Consider the following 18,877-nt stretch of genomic DNA (forward strand, 5'->3'; position numbering starts at 1 on the left):
TTTAATCATCATTGTGCAATGTGTTTCCTTTATTTACCCGGGTTCCTAAATGTTTCACACTTGTATTTATGCTGTTTTATTATTCCAGTTGGTCGAAATGAAAGATTTATTTTTTTTTTTTACTTTTTTTTTACTTTTTATTAACAATCCATAAACATATTAACATATTCATTTGTCTAAATTGTTGGATCAACACTGTAGGATTATATATTGAACTTTATAAACCTGAGTTTTTATTCAGCCTTACTATGTTTATGTTTATTATATTTATTTGTTTTTTAATTGAATACAACTAAAGACGAGTGAATTGATTCTAAAAAAATTGAATAAGTTTTCAATTGGTTTCCAATTAATCAGAATTTTTGGGGATTTATCTCACATGAATTACACAAAATGGCATCTTCCACTAAAAAGGGACAATTTTAGGACCATTTTCCCAATAAAAAAACCTGAAAGTGCAGTGTGTTTATAAGCAGCCTGTTTATTACCACCGGACGCCGTCCATTTACCCATAGCCATATATGTTGCAGTCACTGCAGTCACTGACATCACTAAGTCTACTTTCACACTTGCGTTTTGGCTTTCCGTTTGTGAAATCCATTCAGGGCTCTCATAAGCGGTCCAAAACAGATCAGTTTGCATTCTAACGCATTCTGAATGGAAAAGGATCCGCTCAGAATGCATCAGTTTGCATCAGTTCAGTCTCCATTTCGCTTTGGAGATGGACACCAAAACTCTGCTTGCAGCATTTTGGTGTCCGTCTGATGAAACTGAGCCAAACGGATCCGTCCTGGCACACAATGTTAGTCACAATCTGGCACAATAGAAAACTGATCCGTCCTCCATTGTCTTTCAATGGTATTCAAGATGGATCCGTCTTGGCTATGTTAAAGATAATACAAACGGATCCGTTCTAAATGGATGCAGACGGTTGTATTATCTGAAAGGATCTGTCCATGACGGATCTGCACAAAATGTGAGTGTGAAAGTAGCCTAAAGCTGTCTTGGTGTTAACCACCTCAGCCCCCAGTGCTTAAACACCCTGAAAGACCAGGCCACTTTTTACACTTCTGACCTACACTACTTTCACCGTTTATTGCTCGGTCATGCAACTTACCACCCAAATGAATTTTACCTCCTTTTCTTCTCACTAATAGAGATTTCATTTGGTGGTATTTCATTGCTGCTGACATTTTTACTTTTTTTGTTATTAATCGAAATTTAACGATTTTTTTGCAAAAAAATGACATTTTTCACTTTCAGTTGTAAAATTTTGCAAAAAAAACGACATCCATATAGAAATTTTGCTCTAAATTTATAGTTCTACATGTCTTTGATAAAAAAAAAATGTTTGGGTAGAAAAAAAATGGTTTGGGTAAAAGTTATAGCGTTTACAAACTATGGTACAAAAATGTGAATTTCCGCTTTTTGAAGCAGCTCTGACTTTCTGAGCACCTGTCATGTTTCCTGAGGTTCTACAATGCCCAGACAGTACAAACACCCCACAAATGACCCCATTTCTGAAAGTACACACCCTAAGGTATTCGCTGATGGGCATAGTGAGTTCATAGAACTTTTTATTTTTTGTCACAAGTTAGCGGAAAATGATGATTTTTTTTTTTTTTTTTTCTTCTTACAAAGTCTCATATTCCACTAACTTGTGACAAAAAATAAAAAGTTCTATGAACTCACTATGCCCATCAGCGAATACCTTGGGGTCTCTTCTTTCCAAAATGGGGTCACTTGTGGGGTAGTTATACTGCCCTGGCATTCTAGGGGCCCAAATGTGTGGTAAGGAGTTTGAAATCAAATTCAGTAAAAAATGACCTGTGAAATCCGAAAGGTGCTCTTTGGAATATGGGCCCCTTTGCCCACCTAGGCTGCAAAAAAGTGTCACACATCTGGTATCTCCGTACTCAGGAGAAGTTGAGGAATGTGTTTTGGGGTGTCTTTTTACATATACCCATGCTGGGTGAGATAAATATCTTGGTCAAATGACAACTTTGTATAAAAAAATGGGAAAAGTTGTCTTTTGCCAAGATATTTCTCTCACCCAGCATGGGTATATATAAAATGACACCCCAAAACACATTCCCCACCTTCTCCTGAGTACGGAGATACCAGATGTGTGACACTTTTTTGCAGCCTAGGTGGGCAAAGGGGCCCATATTCCAAAGAGCACCTTTCGGATTTCACTCGTCATTTTTTACTGAATTTGATTTCAAACTCCTTACCACACATTTGGGCCCCTAGAATGCCAGGGCAGTATAACTACCCCACAAGTGACCCCATTTTGGAAAGAAGAGACCCCAAGGTATTCGCTGATGGGCATAGTGAGTTCATGGAAGTTTTTATTTTTTGTCACAAGTTAGTGGAATATGAGACTTTGTATGAAAAAAAAAATCAAAAAAAAAAATCATCATTTTCCACTAACTTGTGACAAAAAATAAAAAATTCTAGGAACTCGCCATGCCCCTCACGGAATACCTTGGGGTGTCTTCTTTCCAAAATGGGGTCACTTGTGGGGTAGTTATACTGCCCTGGCATTTTAGGGGCCCAAATGTGTGGTAAGGAGTTTGAAATCAAATTCAGTAAAAAATGACGAGTGAAATCCGAAAGGTGCTCTTTGGAATATGGGCCCCTTTGCCCACCTAGGCTGCAAAAAAGTGTCACACATCTGGTATCTCCGTACTCAGGAGAAGGTGGGGAATGTGTTTTGGGGTGTCATTTTATATATACCCATGCTGGGTGAGAGAAATATCTTGGCAAAAGACAACTTTTCCCATTTTTTTATACAAAGTTGTCATTTGACCAAGATATTTATCTCACCCAGCATGGGTATATGTAAAAAGACACCCCAAAACACATTCCTCAACTTCTCCTGAGTACGGGGATACCAGATGTGTGACACTTTTTTGCAGCCTAGGTGGGCAAAGGGGCCCATATTCCAAAGAGCACCTTTCGGATTTCACAGGTCAATTTTTACTGAATTTGATTTCAAACTCCTTACCACACATTTGGGCCCCTAGAATGCCAGGGCAGTATAACTACCCCACAAGTGACCCCATTTTGGAAAGAAGAGACCCCAAGGTATTCGCTGATGGGCATAGTGAGTTCATGGAAGTTTTTATTTTTTGTCACAAGTTAGTGGAATATGAGACTTTGTAAGAAAAAAAAAAAAAAATCATCATTTTCCACTAACTTGTGACAAAAAATAAAAAATTCTAGGAACTTGCCATGCCCCTCACGGAATACCTTGGGGTGTCTTCTTTCCAAAATGGGGTCACTTGTGGGGTAGTTATACTGCCCTGGCATTTTCCAGGGGCCCTAATGTCTGGTAAGTAGGTAAATGACCTGTGAAATCTGAAAGGTGCTCTTTGGAATGTGGGCCCCTTTGCCCACCTAGGCTGCAAAAAAGTGTCACACATCTGGTATCTCCGTACTCAGGAGAAGGTGGGGAATGTGTTTTGGGGTGTCATTTTACATATACCCATGCTGGGTGAGATAAATATCTTGGCAAAAGACAACTTTTCCCATTTTTTTTATACAAAGTTGGCATTTGACCAAGATATTTATCTCACCCAGCATGGGTATATGTAAAATGACACCCCAAAACATATTCCCCAACTTCTGCTGAATACGGAGATACCACATGTGTGACACTTTTTTGCAGCCTAGGTGGGCAAAGGGGCCCAAATTCCTTTTAGGAGGGCATTTTTAGACATTTGGATACCAGACTTCTTCTCACGCTTTGGGGCCCCTAAAATGCCAGGGCAGTAATTAATACCCCACATGTGACCCCATTTTGGAAAGAAGACACCCCAAGGTATTCAATGAGGGGCATGGCGAGTTCATAGAAAAAAAATAATTTTGGCACAAGTTAGCGGAAATTGATTTTTTTGATTTTGTTCTCACAAAGTCTCCCTTTCCGCTAACTTGGGACAAAAATTTCAATCTTTCATGGACTCAATATGCCCCTCAGCGAATACCTTGGGGTGTCTTCTTTCCAAAATGGTGTTATTTGTGGGGTGTTTGTACTGCCCTGGCATTTGAGGGTCTCCACAATCATTACATGTATGCCCAGCATTAGGAGTTTCTGCTATTCTCCTTATATTGAGCATACGGGTAATGAGATTTTTTTTTTCCGTTCAGCCTCTGGGCTGAAAGAAAAAAATGAACGGCACAGATTTCTTCATTCGCATCGATCAATGTGGATGAAAAAATCTCTGCCAAAAAAAAAAAAAGGAGGGGAAAGGCGTCTGCCAGGACATAGGAGCTCCGCCCAACATCCATACCCACTTCAGCTCGTATGCCCTGGCAAACCAGATTTCTCCATTCACATCAATCGATGTGGATGAATAAATCATTGCCGGGATTTTTTTTTTTATATATACAAAGTGTTTGACAAAGTATATGAACACCGCCACCTCCTCAGCTCATATGCCTCGGCAAACATATCTTTTACTGCAGAGGAGAAATCTCGTCTTGCAGCGCCGCATACACCGACTTGCGTGTAATCTGACAGCAGCGCAATGCTTCTGTCAGAATGCACATCAGTGCTGCAGCTAGTCGATCGGTTGGTCCACCTGAAAGGTAAAAAAAACAAAACAAAAAAGAAAAAACCAGGCCGCAACGCAATAAATTTATTAACTGTTGAACAGAACATAGAAACTTTTTTTTAACTTTTTTAACTGAACGTTTAACTTTTTTACTTACCGGTAATTTTTTTTTTGTTTAGTTTTTTTTACCTTTATAGAACAAACCTCTCCTTCCCCATGGGACAATGTGCAAAGCGCAAATTGCCCAAAGATGTGGCGAAGTACATTATGCACTTTATCCCAGGTGAAAGGAGAGGTTTGCAGCAGCTGTGAGTAAAAGGGCCCTAATAGCCCTGTGTGCCTGTCCTGTGAGATGCAATCCCTATGCTAGGTGTACCTGTGTGTGGTACTTCCGGAAACACTCACCAAAGCATAGGGCAGGGTGGTCAGGACAGTCAGGACAGAAATAGCGGGTGTCACGCCTTATTCCACTCCTGCTACAGACACGACATTTTTTTCGGGGTGGCGGTTGGGTTGAGGTACCAGCAACGACACTGGGGAAATGTCGCTCGTGTAGACGGCTAACTACACTGGTGGATGGGGCCACGGAACCTCCTGGGTAAAGGAGGTTCTCGATGATCTCTTCCTGGAATTTGAGGAAGGATCGTGTTCTCCCAGCCTTACTGTAGAGAACAAAACTATTATACAGCGCCAATTGAATTAAATATACAGACACCTTCTTATACCAGCGTCTGGTTCTGCGGGAAACTAAATAGGGAGCCAACATCTGGTCATTGAAGTCCACCCCTCCCATGAGCGCATTATAGTCGTGGACTGAGAGGGGCTTTTCAATGACACGGGTTGCCCTTTCAATTTGGATTGTCGTGTCTGCGTGAATGGAGGAGAGCATGTAAACGTCACGCTTGTCTCTCCATTTCACCGCGAGCAGTTCTTCGTTACACAAGGCAGCCCTCTCCCCCCTTGCAAGACGGGTGGTTACAAGCCGTTGGGGGAAGCCCACGCGACTAGTTCGCGCGGTGCCACAGGCGCAAATCCGTTCTAGAAACAAATGCCTAAAGAGGGCCACACTTGTGTAGAAATTGTCCACATAAAGATGGTACCCCTTGCCGAATAAGGGTGACACCAAGTCCCAGACTGTCTTCCCACTGCTCCCCAGGTAGTCAGGGCAACCGACCGGCTCCAGGGTCTGATCTTTTCCCTCATAGATCCGAAATTTGTGGGTATAGCCTGTGGCCCTTTCACAGAGCTTATACAATTTGACCCCATACCGGGCACGCTTGCTTGGGATGTATTGTTTGAAGCCAAGGCGCCCGGTAAAATGTATTAGGGACTCGTCTACGCAGATGTTTTGCTCAGGGGTATACAAATCTGCAAATTTCTGGTTGAAATGGTCTATGAGGGGCCGAATTTTGTGGAGCCGGTCAAAAGCTGGGTGGCCTCTGGGACGGGAGGTGGTGTTGTCGCTAAAATGCAGAAAACGTAGGATGGTCTCAAATCGTGTCCTGGACATAGCAGCAGAGAACATGGGCATGTGATGAATTGGGTTCGTGGACCAATATGACCGCAATTCATGCTTTTTAGTTAGACCCATGTTGAGGAGAAGGCCCAAAAAAATTTTAATTTCGGAAACTTGGACTGGTTTCCACCGGAAAGACTGGGCATAAGAGCTTCCCGGGTTGGCGGATATAAATTGTGTGGCATACCGATTTGTTTCTGCCACGACTAAGTCCAAGAGCTCCGCAGTCAAGAACAGCTCAAAAAATCCCAGGGCCGAACCGATTTGAGCCGTCTCAACCCGAACTCCAGACTGGGCAGTGAAAGGGGGAACTACAGGTGCGGCTGAAGTTGGTGACTGCCAATCAGGGTTTGCCAGCACCTCAGGGATTCTAGGGGCTCTACGGGCCTGTCTGCGCGGTGGCTGCGACGGGGTAACTAGTGCACGTGCCACCGTACCAGCTTCAACTGCCCTTCTGGTGCTCGCCACGTCACCATGTTGTACGGCAGTGCTGGTACTAGGTCCAGGAAGGGCTGCGCTGCTGGTGTATGCCTCACCACGTGATCCGGCAGCGACAGCCCCACTCTGCTGCTCTTGAAACGGATCCTGCGTAACCTGTGGTCTAGCGACACGGGGCCGGGTACGCCTGGTGCTGCCAGGGACCTCCACCTCCTCGTCCGAACTTTGGGTCAGAGAGCCACTGCTTTCCACAGGTTCATATTCTGACCCGCTAGATTCATCAGATGAGGGTTCCCACTCCTCATCCGACTGGGTCAGAATCCTGTAGGCCTCTTCAGAAGAATACCCCCTGTTTGACATTTGGACTACTAAATTTAGGGGTATTCCCTGAGACTACCCAAGAAAAAAAGCAAACCTGTCTTACAAAGGGGAGGCTAGCGAAGTACCGGAGGCTGCTGCGGTTGATAAAAAATATCAAAACTGATTTTTTTATCGCCGCAGTGCTTGTAAAGTGAATGTGCAGTGATCAAAAAACAAAATTTTTTTTGTCACTGCGGTGGGGCGGGCGTGGGTGAACGCACGTGTGGGCGACCGATCAGGCCTGATCGGGCAAACACTGCGTTTTGGGTGGAGGGCGAACTAAAGTGACACTAATACTATTATAGATCTGACCGTGATCAGTTTTGATCACTTACAGATACTATAAAAGTACAAATGCTGATTAGCGATACGCTAATCAGCGAATAAAAGTGACTGCGGTGCGGTGGGCTGGGCGCTAACTGACGCTAACTACCTAACCAAGGGGCCTAAACTATCCCTAAAACCTAACAGCCAATACTAGTGAAAAAAAAAAAGTGACAGTTTACACTGATCACTTTTTTTCCTTTCAATAGTGATTGACAGGGGCGATCAAAGGGGTGATCAAAGGGTTAATTGGGGTGCAGGGGGGTGATCTGGGGCTAAGGTGTGCTGTTTGGTGTACTCACTGTGAAGTCTGCTCCTGTGCTGGATCCAACCGACGAAAAGGACCAGCACAGGAGCAGACAAGCCATATAACAGATCATATTTACTAATATGATCTGTTATCTGGCTTCTGATTCGATTTTTTGAAAATCGCCAGCCTGCCAGCCAATGATCGTTGCTGGCAGGCTGGTGACGAAATACTTCTTTAACTTTTGCCGGCCCGCGATGCGCATGCGCGGGCCGGCAATGCACGAAATCTCGCGTCTCGCGAGAGGACGCACCGGCGCGTCCACCCAGAACAACAGGACCGCCGCAAAGACGCAATCCTGCGTACGGCGGTCCTGAGGTGGTTAAAGAGCTTTCATACATGATTTAATAGGGAAATTGGGGCAACTTTGCTTTTGACCAAATTTATTTGGGCCAAATCGAACCTGAAAGCAGATTCGAGCAGATGGGACCAGAAACAAATTTTGGGAAATTCTCTCATCTCTTAAAGGGAACCTGTCACCGGGATTTTGGGTATAGAGCTGAGGACATGGGTTGCTAGATGGCCGCTAGCACATCGGCAATACCCAGTCCCCATAGCTCTGTGTGCTTTTATTGTGTGAAAAAAAAACGATTTGATACAAATGCAAATTAACATAAAAGAGTCATATCTTACTTGTGTGACCAGAGAAGAGTCATATTTTCAAGCTTTGACTCATCTCAGGGTCATTTGCATATGTATCAAATTGGGTTTTTTACACAATAAAGGCACACAGAGCTATGGGGACTGGATATTGCAGATGTGCTAGCGGCCATCTAGCAACCCATGTCCTCAGCTCTATACCCAAAATCCAGGTGACAGGTTCCCTTTAATATAAAACATTAATATACTAATGTACTATTATTATATGTGGGAATATCATAACCCAGGTTAGACTAGCTTCACACTTGCATTAGAAGTTCTATTGGTAGCCTCTGCAATGCCGTCACCTGTGCCACAAGAAATAGCACCACATGTTGCATTATTTTTTCCAATAAGATGACAGAGCACATGATGTAACCAGATAAAACCCATTACAGGGAGTGCAGAATTATTAGGAAAGTTGTATTTTTGAGGATTAATTTTATTATTTAACAACAACTATGTTCTCAATAAACCCAAAAAACTCATTAATATCAAAGCTCAATATTTTTGGAAGTAGTTTTCAGTTTGTTTTTAGTTTTAGCTATTTTAGGGGGATATCTGTGTGTGCAGGTGACTATTACTGTGCATAATTATTAGGCAACTTAACAAAAAACAAATATATACCCATTTCAATTATTTATTTTTACCAGTGAAACCAATATAACATCTCAACATTCACAAATATACATTTCTGACATTCAAAAACAAAACAAAAACAAATCAGTGACCAATATAGCCACCTTTCTTTGCAAGGACACTCAAAAGCCTGCCATCCATGGATTCTGTCAGTGTTTTAAACTGTTCACCATCAACATTGCGTGCAGCAGCAACCACAGCCTCCCAGACACTGTTCAGAGAGGTGTACTGTTTTCCCTCCTTGTAAATCTCACATTTGATGATGGACCACAGGTTCTCAATGGGGTTCAGATCAGGTGAACAAGGAGGCCATGTCATTCGATTTTCTTCTTTATACCCTTTCTTGCCAGCCACGCTGTGGAGTACTTGGACGCGTGTGATGGAGCATTGTCCTGCATGAAAATTATGTTTTTCTTGAAGGATGCAGACTTCTTCCTGTACCACTGCTTGAAGAAGGTGTCTTCCAGAAACTGGCAGTAGGACTGGGAGTTGAGCTTGACTCCATCCTCAACCCGAAAAGGCCCCACAAGCTCATCTTTGATGATACCAGCCCAAACCAGTACTCCACCTCCACCTTGCTGGCATCTGAGTCGGACTGGAGCTCTCTGCCCTTTACCAATCCAGCCACGGGCCCATCCATCTGGCCCATCAAGACTCACTCTCATTTCATCAGTCCATAAAACCTTAGAAAAATCAGTCTTGAGATATTTCTTGGCCCAGTCTTGACGTTTCAGCTTGTGTGTCTTGTTCAGTGGTGGTCGTCTTTCAGCCTTTCTTACCTTGGCCATGTCTCTGAGTATTGCACACCTTGTGCTTTTGGGCACTCCAGTGATGTTGCAGCTCTGAAATATGGCCAAACTGGTGGCAAGTGGCATCTTGGCAGCTGCACGCTTGACTTTTCTCAGTTCATGGGCAGTTATTTTGCGCCTTGGTTTTTCCACACACTTCTTGCGACCCTGTTGACTATTTTGAATGAAACGCTTGATTGTTCGATGATCACGCTTCAGAAGCTTTGCAATTTTAAGAGTGCTGCATCCCTCTGCAAGATATCTCACTATTTTTGACTTTTCTGAGCCTGTCAAGTCCTTCTTTTGACCCATTTTGCCAAAGGAAAGGAAGTTGCCTAATAATTATGCACACCTAATATAGGGTGTTGATGTCATTAGACCACACCCCTTCTCATTACAGAGATGCACATCACCTAATATGCTTAATTGGTAGTAGGCTTTCGAGCCTATACAGCTTGGAGTAAGACAACATGCATAAAGAGGATGATGTGGTCAAAATACTCATTTGCCTAATAATTCTGCACGCAGTGTATAAGTCAATGGGATCTGTCAACACCGTTGTTGTCCATCATGCCATAGATCAGTGACAGCATTGAATTTCATTTTCTGCGCCTATAAATTCTAAACACAGGTGTGACATATGTCATAGAAACAGATACATAAAAGCAAATGTAAAGCATAAGGTTGAAAGTACAAACTGCAATGTAACCTGTAAATATAGAACAGTATATTAATATATTTGTTGTAAACAGATCATTTTATGACTACATTACATGCAGAATACTTCTAGTCCAGTCTGAATGAATCATTGGGTATATATATTGTGTATATTAAATACAGTATATATGTTTTGGGACTTTTTTTTTTCAAGATTTTTTACACATATACTGTTTTTATAATTTTGCTAAAAAGTGCACTGTATTACTATTGGGTATATCCATCCATCTATAGTTTAATGATGACTTTTTGCTAAGGACTCATGGTCATTAGCAGCCCATAATACAAAGCTCAATATATAATCATTTTTTGTTTTGTGCACCTTGCTTAGTTTCATGGTTCAGTATTACAACCTAACAGCATTGAAATCTATTTGATGTACTATACAGCAGTAATAGAGCATGTTGTGGGCTTTTCTTTTTTACATGCTCACAAAAATATTTCTAATTTCCACCATACTTTTATCCAATGTTATATAGTGCCCTATTGGAAGGCATTACGCCCATATTTAGGGTCCGTGGGATATAGATCCCAATTCCCAAACATTTATGTGCATGGGCACTAAATGTAATCTCATGTAAGCACATGTAAAGGCGTGATGTCATAGGAAAAAAAAATAATGTTACATTTTATTAAATGTAATTAAATCAGAATTAAATCATTTTAATAATAGCCATATTTTAATAATCTATAAACAATATATTTTTCTATTTTAAAGCTTACAGCTTATGGAGGAAAGCTTAAGTATACAATATACTTTGAAGCCAGAGAAGAAACTGGACCATCAGCCTATGAGCCCCAAGTTGTTATTAGGGGTGGACCTGCCTCAAACCATAGAATCATTGTCCGAAATGTGCCAGATCCTCAAAATGGCCAGCTGACTAGGCATGACATTGAGATGACAGAGGTATTTTTTTTTTCTTTTAAATGTGTATTCTATATTTATAGGTAATAAAATGATAGTAATATGTGAATAATGCATTTTGCTTGTGTGTTGCAGTTTGAATGGAAACATATTGATGGAGGATCTGTGAGTCGAGAAGACTTCATGGATGTTCTGTTTGACATTCAATACATTCTAATTAAGGCATCCTATGGGAGAGTATTGCGACAAACCAGGTATTTATTTATTTTTGCCCTTAAAGGGAACCTGTCAGCGGCGAAACCCATCCCAAACCACCAGCAGTACCTTCAAGTAGTCGGCAGTGTGTTTCGAATGATGATTTTCTTACTGCACTCTGATGAGGCAGAAGTATGAAAAACTTTCTTTTATCCCCCTTGCGTGCTATTTTCCAGTCAGGCTTGAAGTCAAGGGGGCAGTGGCCTCTTTGCTTTATGTCAAGGTAACCGCGCCCCTTCCCTGCCCCTTCGCTGTGACTGACAGCACTTATGCCTGACAGCCGGCTGTCAGTCACAGCGAAGGGGCAGGGAAGGGGCGTGGTTGCCTTGACTTCAAGCAAAGAGGCCGCTACCCCCTTGACTTCAAGCCTGACTGGAAAATAGCACGGACGGTGGATAAAAGAACGTTTTTCATACTTCTGCCTCCTCAGAATGCAGTAAGAAAATCATCATTCGAAACTCACTGCCGGCTACTTGAAGGTACTGCTGGCGGTTTGAGATGGGTTTTGCCGCTGACAAGTTCCCTTTAAGAAAATATAATTTCAATTCTTGCATCACCGCAATTCTAGGTATCTCAATTTATAACATCTTTGCATACAAATCACCACCTTATTTTTCTAGTAATTACAGTAATATTAAAATTTGTAGTTTGCCCCTGGAGCTTTTATTTCAGTGATTATGGCAGTGAAAACTACAGCAGATGAAAATAGTAGTGGTTCAGGGCAACCAGTTGGGTCAAGTGATTTCTGTTAGTACCTTCCTAGCTGTTTCTGCAATTCCTATAGAACAGAATGGAGAGTCATGCACATATACAGCCACCTATCCACACTTTTCCTGCCTTAATATGGTGGCTACTTGGCAACAAGGACCCTTGTTCTTGGCATAGATGGGGACATTGCCCAGAGGAAAAAAAGCAGGCTGGTTTGAGAGCTGCATTTATACAAGCAGGCAAATAACGCGAGTTTGTGAGCGTTTGTGTGTTTGAGTTAAAGTGTGTGTTTTGTATTAAGTGTGTGACTTTAGATTACGTGACTTGAAATTCAGGGCCTTTAAGAGGGGACTACAGTAAGTTAGATTCTTATCACTGCACTATATTGTATTTTTGTCTTTTTTTGCATTATTGACAGCGCAGTCCATTGAGGTAGCTAGCTGGGTAACAGAAAGCTGGGTAGAGGGAAGAGTTCCAGGGAGGCTAGCCCTGATCTAACACATCCCAACAAGTTTGCATGGTTGGTAGATGAGGGGGTGTCAGTTCAGGAAGAGCAATGCAGCAGCCAGACACTTCCTCTGCCAGTCAAGGAAATGTCAGCTCCAGTAAGCAGGGGACCAGGAGAGCAGGGCAGGCCCGACAGGTGCTGGTAGTGGGAGATTCAATTATTAGGGGCACAGATAGGGCAATCTGTCACAAAGACTGGGATCATCGAACGGTGTGTTGTCTTCCTGGCGCTCGAGTTTGACACATCGCGGATCGGGTTGATAGTGATCGGGTGATTACTGGGAGGGTCTGGAGAAGATCCAGAGGTCATGGTCCATATCGGAACCAATTACAAAGTTAGAGGTAGGTGGAGCATACTTAAAAAAGATTTTAGGGATTTAGGTCAAAAGCTTAGGGCAAGGACCTCAAAGGTAGTATTTTCCGAAATACTACCGGTGCCACGAGCCACACAAGAAAGGCAGCGGGAGATTAGGGAGGTTAACAAGTGGCTCAAGAACTGGTGTAGGAAGAAGGGTTTTGGGATCCTGGAAACCTGGGCCAACTTCTCTGTTGGCTACAGGCTCTATCGTAGGGATGGGCTGCACCTCAATGGGGAAGAAACAGCTGTGTTAGGGGAGAAGATGGCTAGAAGGTTGGAGGAGTGTTTAAACTAGGGACTGGGGGAGGGTAATTACATTATAGGATGGGAAGATAGTGCAGATAGAGACCGGGGGCAAGGTAATGGGACTGGGGGAGAAATGGAAAGAGGGACTAGAACAGCTCAGAAGGAAAAGTGTAGGGTATAAAATATACATAAACCTCTTAAATGTATGTATACTATTGCCAGAAGCCTAAGTAATAAAACTGTGGAACTGGAATTAGTTATGTGTGAGGAGGACTATGATATAGTGGGAATAACAGAGACATGGCTGGATGATAGCTATGACTGGGCGGTTAATGTACAGGGTTACAGTCGGTTTAGAAAGGATCGCCAAAACCAGAGAGGGGGGGGGAATTGCCTTTATGTAAAGTCCTGTCTAAAGCCCACACTACGGGAAGATATAAGTGAGGGACATGAAGATGTGGAGTCACTATGGGTAGAAATACATGGAGGCAAAAACAATAATAAATTACTAATAGGAGTTTATTATAAACCACCTAATATACCACAGAAAATCTACTACTAAACGAGATAGACGAGGCGGCAAATCATAATGAGGTGTTATTATGGGGGATTTCAAATACCGAGATATAGACTGGGAAACTGAAACATGTATATCTCATAAAGGAAACAGGTTCTTGATAATAACCAAAGACAATTACCTTTCCCAACTGGTTCAGGACCCGACTTCAAATGGACGGCCATACTAGACTTAGTATTAACCAATAGACCTGACAGAACAACAGATGTACAGGTTGGGGGGACACCTGGGAAATAGTGACCATAAAGTAATAGCCTTCCAATTATCATTCAAAAGAGCGTTTCTAAATTTAGCCAACCAAGAGAGGCCATAGGCCTAACTAAATGGTACAAAGTCCTCAAAAATAAAAAATACAGCCAAAAGTTTATATTTTTAAAAGCATCCTAAAATCTAATTGTGAGAGGTACATACCTTATGGGAATAAAAGGTTAAGGAACAAGAATAAATCAATGTGGATAAATAGAACTGTAAAGAAAGCAATAAATGACAAAAAGAAAGTATTTAAATCACTAAAACAGGAGGGTAAAAATAGAATATGTAAAAAGCAAATAAAAGCAGCCAAACTAGAGACCGAGAGATTAATTGCCAAAGAGAGCAAAACTAACCCTAAAATGTTTATCAATTATATAAATGGTAAAAAGTATAAATCTGAAGGTGTCGGCCTTCTACAGAGAAATGAGGGGGGAGTTGTAGAGAGCGATAAGGAGAAAGCAAAGCTATTAAATATTTTTTTTCACCACTGTTTTCACTGAGGAAAATAAACTGTCAGATGAAATGCAGAATGTAAAAGTTAATTCCCCATTAAAAGTGCCCTGTCTGACCCAGGAAGAAGTACAGCGGCGTCTTAAAAGATAAAAATAGACAAATCGCCAGGACCAGATGGCATTGCACCCCTGTATCCTAAGAGAATTAAGTAATGTCATAGCCAAACCCTTATTTCTGATAATTAAGGACTCTATACTGACAGAGAGTGTTCCACAGGATTGGCACATAGCAAATATGGTGCAAATAGACAAAAAGGGTCCAAAAACAGAGCTTGGAAACTACACATGGAGTACTGTGTACAGTTCTGGGCTCCTGTGAACAAGGCAGACATAGCAGAGCTGGAGAGGGTACAGAGGAAGGCAACTAAAGAAATTACTGGAATGGGTGGACTTCAGTACCCTGAAATATTATAAACATTAGGGTTATTCACTTTAGAAAAAAGACGACTGAGGGGAGATCTAATTACTATGTATAAATATATCAGGGGTCAGTACAGAGATCTCTCCCATCATCTATTTATCCCCAGGACTGTGACTGTGACGAGGGGACATCCTCTGCATCTGGAGGAAAGGAGGTTTGTACACAAACATAGAAGAGGATTCTTTACGGTAAGAGCATGGAGACTATGGAACTCTCTGCCTGAGGAGGTAGTGATGGTGAATTCACTAAAAGAGTTCAAGAGGGGTCTGGATGTATTTCTAGAGTGTAATAATATTACAGGCTATAGCTACTAGAGATGGGTCATTGATCCAGGGAGTTATTTTGATTGCCTTATGATAGTCGGTAAGGAATTTTTTTCACCTTAAGGCTCCATTCACACGTCCGCAAAATGGGTCCGCATCCGTTCCGCAATTGTGCGGACCCATTCATTCTCTATGGGGATGGAATGGATTTGGACAGCACACAGTGTGCTGTCCGCATCCGCATTTGCGGAGCGCAGCCCCGATCTTTGGGTTCGCAGCTCCGCAAAAAGATAGAGCATGTCCTATTAGGCATTTCTATAGGGGTGCCGGGCGGGTGTGTTGCTGGTCCGCAACACAGCACGGACGTGTGAATGGAGCCTAAGTGGGGAAAATTGGCTTCTACCTCACAGATTTTTTTTTGCCTTCCTCTGGATCAACATGCAGGATAACAGGCCGAACTGGATGGACAAATGTCTTTTTTCAGCCTTAGATACTATGTTACTATGTTACTAATACTTCTTTAACAGAATACAAATATACAAAATTCAGTGGTAACCTTCAATTTACAATTTCACTTAAATCAGTGATTACTTTGGGACCAAATGAAGCCAATAAACTCCTGCTAAGTTAATGAATTGCAAGCGCATGTGCTGATTATCTATCTGATAGTTGTGCTACAGGATCTCCCTGAGCCCCATGAATAGCCCCTTTTAACTTCAGATGATGGTGATTGCACTTTATTAGTAGCATACACCGTGGCCACAAGCAGCATGTCACCATGAAGCCAGTCATTGGCTAAAGTGGAGGAGCATGTGACCATGCCAATGCTGCGGTGGTAGTAAACATCGCCACGACCAGAAGATAGACTTGCATGAGGCAGCACTGAGAGCCAGACCGGCTGGGAGCAGGTAAGTATAATGCTTTCAGTAGGGCAGGCAGGAGGCTGGTGGCACTTGATAAAAAAAAATATTTTTTCTCAGAAAACCCCTCTAATTAATTTTACAAAAGGACCAGTTCCCCCTCAGGCACTAGGACTTGTTTGCAACTAAAATAGGGCAGGTTTATTAATCCTTTAGATGGTATAAACTTAGGCTGTCTAGATCTATACCAGATTTTTCTCAGTGGCTCATGCTGGAGTATACATTTGGTGTATATTAGTGATGAGAATTAAAAAAAAAAAAAAGTTGCTTTGTGATTAATTCCTTCATCATGAAGCGCAATTGTTTGTAAGTAGTGGGTGCAATGACAGGGAGCGGTGATTTTGCAGCTCCCTGTAATTGTACCCCTCAGATGCCACTTTCAGAGCTGATCATGGCATCTGACAGTAGTAACAGAGTGTAAAATAAACAAATAAAAATTTAATCATAAACTTAACTAAGCTCATCCATTTGATCGCATGGAGCCAGCGTGGTGACATCATACATCACCGCGAACGGGATTTTGTGTAAGATCTTCAAACAAGATGGTGATGGCTGGCTCATCACAATCAAATAGATGAGGTAATTATGATTTATTTTTTTTAACCTCAATTCAGGGAAAGTCGATTTTCTACCACGAAGCACGCATAAATTCGGCTTCGCAGCAAATCAAATTTTCCCTGAAATTCAGATCGAAGTCCATTGTGGACTTTGATTTGCTCAACACTCATTTCATTTCTACTCTTGTCAAAATTTATAGAAACTATTATTTGGCTTAGGCTACTTGCACACCTTCGACATTTTCGATTTCGTAGGCTGTTCCAGCTTAAAAGACAGCTGTTCACTGGGGAAAAAAAATGCTACATGCAGTGGTATTTGCCAGGCAAAAAGTCAGCAATTGTGCCAGAGAATGGCTAGATGACATCAGATCACATTATAGTCAATGGGGATTCGGTGGGGAACTGTAGAATCTGGCAATACCGTACCCGGTGAACTCCAGCAGGCTGTTCGCTACCAAAACAGCCTCTCAGATTTTTTCCCTGGAGATGTAAAAGAAGCCTTAGCTTGAGACAGAATTGTAAGCCAGAATAAAGGCGTAATTTTGATGAAAGGTTGCATATTAGACCACTCCTCCTCTCCCATGAAGGCACCATACTTTACGGTTAAGCCACTCATCTTGTCAGGCTAAGTGCAGATAATTTTTCTGAGCTTTGGTGTGCCAAATGAAGCCAACTTTTGGTGCGCTGATTTTATTCAGTGTGGGCCAATGTAACATAGTAACATAGTAACATAGTAACATAGTACATAAGGCCGAAAAAAGACATTTGTCCATCCAGTTCGGCCTGTCATCCTGCAAGTTGATCCAGAGGAAGGCAAAAAAACCCTGTGAGGTAGAAGTCAATTTTCCTCACTTTAGGGGAATAAAAAATTCCTTCCCGACTCCAATCAGGCAATCAGAATAACTCCCAGGATCAACGACCCCTCTCTAGTAGCTAGCCTGTAATATTATTACACTCCAGAAATACATCCAGGCCCCTCTTGAATTCCTTTATTGTACTCACCATCACCACCTCCTCAGGCAGAGAGTTCCATAGTCTCACTGCTCTTACCGTAAAGAACCCTTTTCTATGTTTGTGTACAAACCTTCTTTCCTCCAAACGCAGAGGATGTCCCCTCGTCACAGTCACAGTCCTGGGGATAAATAGATGATGGGATAGATCTCTGTACTGCCCCCTGATATATTTATACATAGTAATTAGATCTCCCCTCAGTCGTCTTTTTTCTAACGTGAATAACCCTAATTTTGATAATCTTTCAGGGTACTGTAGTTGCCCCATTCCAGTTATTACTTTAGTTGCCCTCCTCTGGACCCTCTCCAGCTCTGCTATGTCTGCCTTGTTCACAGGAGCCCAGAACTGTACACAGTACTCCATGTGTGGTCTGACCAGTGATTTGTAAAGTAGTAGGAATATGTTCTCATCACGGGCATCTATGCCCCTTTTGATGCAACCCATTATCTTATTGGCCTTGGCAGCAGCTGCCTGACACTGTTTTTTGCAGCTTAGTTTGCTGTTTATTAAAATTCCTAGATCCTTTTCCATGTCAGTGTTACCGAGTGTTTTACCATTTAGTATGTATGGGTGACTTGCATTATTCCTTCCCATGTGCATAACTTTACATTTGTCAGTGTTAAACCTCATCTGCCACTTATCTGCCCAAGCCTCCAATCTATCCAGATCCCTCTGTAGTAGTATACTGTCCTCTTCAGTGTTAATTACTTTACACAGTTTAGTGTCATCTGCGAAAATTGATATTTTACTATGCAAGCCTTCTACAAGATCATTAATAAATATATTGACGAGAATAGGGCCCAATACTGACCCCTGAGGTACTCCACTAGTGACAGTGACCCAATCTGAGTATGTACCGTTAATAACCACCCTCTGTTTTCTATCATTGAGCCAGTTACTTACCCACTTACAGACGTTTTCTCCGAGTCCGAGCATTCTCATTTTATATACTAACCTTTTAATGCGGTACAGTGTCAAATGCTTTGGAGAAGTCCAGATACACGACATCCATTGATTTGCCGCTGTCAAGTCTAGAACTTACCTCCTCATAGAAACTGATTAAATTAGTTTGACATGACTGATCCCTCACGAAGCCATGCTGATATGGCGTTATTTGCTTATTTCCGTTAAGATGCTC

General features: G+C 42.1%; 1 protein-coding gene across 2 annotated transcripts in view; it reads left to right on the top strand.

Annotated features, from left to right (window-relative positions):
* The window catches only part of LAMA2 (laminin subunit alpha 2), a 1,085,231-nt gene that overhangs the window by 725,293 nt on the left and 341,061 nt on the right, over positions 1-18,877 (top strand). For both annotated transcript variants that reach the window (XM_040429125.1, XM_040429126.1), the window contains exons 26-27: positions 11,006-11,194; positions 11,288-11,406. In XM_040429125.1, coding sequence (XP_040285059.1) covers positions 11,006-11,194; positions 11,288-11,406 — 308 coding nt within the window. The remainder of the gene's footprint in view (positions 1-11,005; positions 11,195-11,287; positions 11,407-18,877) is intronic.

The sequence above is a fragment of the Bufo bufo genome, chromosome 4 (assembly GCF_905171765.1).
Source record: "Bufo bufo chromosome 4, aBufBuf1.1, whole genome shotgun sequence".
Taxonomy (NCBI): Eukaryota; Metazoa; Chordata; class Amphibia; order Anura; family Bufonidae; genus Bufo; species Bufo bufo.